The following is a 5,389-nucleotide window of genomic DNA, read 5'->3' as shown; positions in this document are numbered from 1 at the left end:
AGAAATTATTTTGTCATTGATACTTCTCTAAAAGTATTTCACACGTGAATCTTTACGACACTGGTAATATGCAACGTTGCCAAGGAGTAAAGAGTGTTCTGTTTTCTCTCAACTTTTGAAACAATTAAAAAAAACTATGCTTTATTTTGGACACCTTAGTACTTTATTTAATGTCCTAATTTAATATGAAAAACATATTATTAGTTATTATGGTACAAGTAGTTTTTAGTAAGATACTCTCTATATAATATAATGTAATTATTGCTCATAATTGTATATTAAATTGATATAACCTTGAACCACTAAATGATAAAGATATGGCATAGTAATATTTAAAAGCTTCAGTGATAAGACTAGTCAGAGAACTAGTTGATGACGGTAATGTTCACAAATATGTGTAAGTAAATGAACAAAAAAGAAAAATTTTAGAAAATTAATCAAATAATGATTCTTTAAGACTGGATTATTTTTATTGCTTTGATCGCACCAATCTGCGAGAGTATACAAAAGGATACAAAAAAGTACGATTTTGAGTTAGTTTACCAATGGAAACTGTTACAATTTAAGTTTGAAAGTGAAGCAGAACGATCGGAAGCCCTTAATAATGGCAGCTATAAAATTAATAATATTCGCCCCATCGATGCACAACCTACCTACAATGGTAGTAACATTAAATTTTTTTTAATTTCAAAGAGATATGTTTTTTGGGATACTGCGCAAGCAGAAAAGGTAAGCGTATAAGCAGAAAATATCTTCTTTGGATAGGGAGGTTTAGTGCCATTCGTACACGTACCTTCCTTAATTTTTCTAATTAGCTTACTATGAAGAAGAAGCCAAGGAGTCGAAATACGTCTTGTCAAGTACCACCTTCACTTTTTTGCGTCCCTACTTGCGCAGTAACCCAAAAAACCATCAATTTCCTATATTTAATTCCAATGTTTATGGCGGTAGGATTATTTTTAGGAAATACCATAATAACAATTTTTGTATAATTTTGTGTAGAAAAGTCCAAAAAAGAGCGAATTTTTATAACAATCCCAAGAACTGAGCTCACTGGAACCCCGGCCACTTTAGGCGTGGTTACCGAAGAAACTCGCGATGGAAGTCCAATAATTGAGGCTTATCCTTCACGGTCTTGGCATGTGGAGTTGGAAAAGTGTAATGAACATCGAATTGTGTCAGTTTTTAGAGTTTGGGTAAGTATGCGGTGCTATCGTTAAGTTGAAGGGCAAAGATTTTTGGCATATAAATCCTGCAAAATATTGCAATCTAGTTGTGCTTGTCAAAGTCTCTCACTAACAGTAATTGGCAATCGAACATTAAAGATTCGCTATCTGGTAGAAATTTAATGAATTAAATTATTGGGGATTTAACTGTAAGTTTGAAATATTGCTTTTTTGTAGTAGCATACTAGTGTTGTTACGCCCAAAGAAAGACAATATCGAAAACAGTTGGAAATGGCAAATCTTCAAAAATTTTGTAATACTTGGTCACCCTCAGTATTCTCTGTTGTCATTTTATTTTCGATGCATAAGGAAATGGTGCATTGATAAAAAGTTACTCTCAACATGTAAAATCATTGCACAATCTATATGCAAATTGATGATGAAAAAGATGGAATATGATGTATGGAACTTCAAGGAAGTACTTGCTAAGGCGAGTAATAAATCTCTATACGGGTTCTAGACCTCAGTGGAATTGAAAGAATTAAAGGAGCTAGTGGTAGTATCTTGGGAGGACCAAAAGTCAAGCGTCTAAGTCTAAAAGTCCCTCCGCGCAAACCTCGGTAGTTTCCGTCGTCACTGTTTGGACACCTTCTATAACCCTAACCAGGCGACTTGTCCTCTTAATGAAGGCAAGCAGGACTTTACAGCTTAAGTTATTAATTTTAAGTTATGTATTCTTCACGTGGGAGGTAAGAAGATTCCATAACTTTACTACTCAGCCTAGTCCATCTATGACATTGATCTATGAAATGATAAGCGGTCTCCTCGGCCACTATGCAACTAGGGCACAGCAGGCTGGGAGACACACCTAAGAGAAGCAGGTGTCGGCTTAGCCTACTGACCTAAGAAGGATAATTAACACCGCTATAGCTAATAGTTAAATCCGCTATCCTTCTCTTATTGAAGGAGCTAATAAGCTACCGAACTCAAATTAGAGAAAAAGCTCATGAGTCTAAAAAACATTTCTAGAAGACATTACTAGGTAATGTGAATGATACTATACACTATATGATATATACTATATGAATGATGGCATATGAAATATAACTATAATGCTGATAAGATTAGGAACGAGATTAAGAAAATTAGAATCTTCTTGGAACTGCGTCAGCCTATTAGCAGATCGTATTACAGCTAATCGCAGCACTAAAGAGGTGTGACCAGAGTAGATAACGGAGTCGTAATGGTTTGCACAAAGAAGGGGTGAAAAAGCCAGGATTAAAAGAATAGCAGCAAAATAATTAATTAAAGAACATTAATTTATTGAAATTAAAGAAAATCAATTAAAGAAATTAAAGTTATAACTAAATAGGTACCAGCAGATCTATCTTTCAGAAGAAAATCGTCGAACTTGACATCATTAATATTCAAGGCAGATTGACCAGCAATGTTTCCAGACTAGCTATCACAGTTCCTTACAAATCAATAGACGTACCATTAGCATCTCCATAGCCATTTTATCTTTCTTTTGTAGGCTGACGAATGTGGGAGACTTTGGGTAATGGACAACGCCAAAGTGGGCGAGGTTTTTCCTTGTACACCACAAATTCTAGCTTTCGACTTGGAAACTGTAAATATTTTAGAGCAATCACATCAATATATAATCACTTAGATTTTTAGGACACTCTGTTGTACAAATATGAGCTGCCATATGACCAATACCAAAATGTTTCATTATATCTAACGCCAGTTGCAGAAATTGAAAGTATGAAGGATAATTGTAAAAAAACCTGGCTGTATGTGTCTGATTCTGATGGTCCCAGGTTACTGGTATATAATTTGGAAAAAAACGTTTCCTGGGCAATTCAGGATGAGAGCTTTAAGCCGGATCCCAATTACGAAAATTATACCATTCAAGGTAAGTGAAAACACTTCAAGGTAAGTGAAAACACTTACCTTGAATGGTTGAATGGTTTTCATTCAAGGTTTGTGTTAGGTATTATCAAGCACTATAAGATTTAAAGAGAGCCATAAGATAAATCAATGGAAATGTATAATAGCCACTGACACAAAGAGATAAGGAGACAAAGAGATTGAGTATTCTGATTTAGTGGATGTTGTCTACAGTTTAGTTTTGTCCTATCCATTTCCATTGTGCTATATGGTTCTGCCTAGATGTGGCTAGATGTTAATACATAAAGCAACTAGAATTTACCATTTAGGTGACAGCATCCAAGTGGCGGATGGTATTTTATCAGTGGCCTTAAGCCCTAAAACTGATCACCCTAAAGAGAGGAAACTGTTTTATCATTCAATGTCAAACATACGAGAATCGTGGGTTTATTTAAAAGATCTGAAAAATCCAGAAAACTTCAAAAAACCTTATGGCTCCCCTCAGTTATTTCATGTAAGTATAATATTGGCATAATATCAATATTATACCATATATAATTTTTATAAATGAAAATTGGTGAATCAACTGATGCTTTTTATTTAGACTTATCCTACAACAAGAGATCAACAGAGTCCGGTTGAAGCAATTGATAGTAAAGGACTGGTGTATTTTGCACTATTGATTGATGTACTTATCGTTAAATGGGATCCAACCACATCGTATAAAAGGCAAAATTTTAAAGTAATTGCAGATAATAAAAATACTATGCAGTTTCCTACTGGCTTTAAGGTAAACTTAATTAAGATATTTGTTCATGATTTTTACATCAGTTTTTGCAGATACCACCTCATAATCCTGATGGTAAAGATGTTTTATGGGTATTCCCAACAGCATACCAGAAGTTTCAAAAAGAATTAAATGGAAGCGAGGTTAATTTCAGGTTATTCCGTGCCGAGTTATAACTAATTACATTTTGAATTAAAAAATGTTATCAAATAAAGTAATCAATTGTCTTTTTTTCTACCTTCTAAACCCCACGTCAGCTTAAAAGAATTATTGTTTCCGTGTGAGGAATTCAATCGTTCTACAGACTTTATTCGGTCCACGTATACCATGTAATATATATTGGATGTAGTTAATGAATTTATCCAGGTTCCTTTTTCATCAAGAGTTTTGTATTGTATAATGTATTGAAAAACTGTAATTCTATTGAAGTTTCCCTTAATTTCATTTTCTTGCAGTCCGTTTTGAGTCTAGCAAACTAGTTCCATTAGCTGAAGCCTCAGGCCTCTGGGCATTTTCGGATTCACGATGATATAAATATATATACTTTTTTATATTTTGCTCCACTGACTCTAGGACACGCTATAGGGTAGGATGGGATGCTTGAAATGTCGAACAGTGGGCTGCCAAGGCAGTTGTGCATATAGGTCTGATGGACCCTGATGGACCCGTCATGCCCCACCGGGGGTTACCAGAGCCCAACGGCCTTAGAGAAACCGATGAGGCTCTCTGGTCTGAAGGACTTAAAGTCACTCGGTACACTGAAAGTGTTACCCAAGTATTTGAACCTGGCGCACGTGAGTGCTGGGCACTCCCCGACTAAATGGTCAACGGTTTCATCCTCCTCACAGCACCATCGGCATTCCGGGTTGTCCGCAATACCGATAGTATGGAAATGGCTTCTTAAGTGCCAGCGGCCGGTTAAAAGACTGCCACTAGCCGAATTTTGCGTCTTTTTAGGCGTAGTCGATTTTTGGTGAGACAGGCAGCGGGCCCACCTATGTGCGCTTTGGCCTGTCTCATACCAGGGGACTCAGTCCATCTTCGGTGGATCCACTTGTCCAGCAGACCCTTCATTGACGCGACCGCAACGCATTTGGCGATACCAACTATGGGTTCCGGCCCCATCGGCACATTCGCGGATCCGAGTCTGGCAAGAGAGTCCGCTTCCTCATTACCTGCATGGCCTGCGTGGCCAGGTATCCAGACGAGCTGGACCCTGCAGCCAACCTGCACCAGTTTTTTCAGGACTTTTATGCACTCTAGTACAAGCTTGGAGCTTACCTTTGCGGCCGTGATAGCCTTAATGGCAGCTCTGCTGTCCGAGCATATTTATACGACTGTAATCCCTATGTCCGCAGCTTAGGATTTTCTGTCCGCATTTTAATACAGCGAATACTTTGGCCTGGAAGACAGTGGCGTGCTTCCCCAGCGAGTATGCCCTGCTGGTATGTGGGATCCCACCACAACGCCCTGATCCAGCTCTGTTATTCATTCTGGAGCCATCTGTGTTTCAGATGGTCCCCCTATTTAGTAATGCAGGTCT

The 5,389-nt window shown here is 37.5% G+C and overlaps 1 protein-coding gene across 1 annotated transcript; it reads left to right on the top strand.

The window, feature by feature from the left end:
- Positions 1-292: 292 nt before the first annotated feature.
- Positions 293-4,064, top strand: LOC126750173 (major royal jelly protein 1-like). The gene is made up of 8 exons (XM_050459698.1): positions 293-397; positions 458-661; positions 1,003-1,196; positions 2,701-2,796; positions 2,847-3,084; positions 3,389-3,573; positions 3,664-3,849; positions 3,900-4,064. The coding sequence occupies exons 1-8, from the start codon at positions 373-375 to the stop codon at positions 4,020-4,022; spliced, it is 1,251 nt and encodes a 416-aa protein (XP_050315655.1). The 5' UTR covers positions 293-372; the 3' UTR covers positions 4,023-4,064.
- The last annotated feature ends 1,325 nt before the right edge of the window (positions 4,065-5,389 follow it).

The sequence above is a fragment of the Anthonomus grandis genome, chromosome 2, assembly GCF_022605725.1.
Source record: "Anthonomus grandis grandis chromosome 2, icAntGran1.3, whole genome shotgun sequence".
Taxonomy (NCBI): Eukaryota; Metazoa; Arthropoda; class Insecta; order Coleoptera; family Curculionidae; genus Anthonomus; species Anthonomus grandis.
Note: the sequence above shows the minus strand (reverse complement) of the source record. Positions and strands in the feature narration are given on the sequence as shown.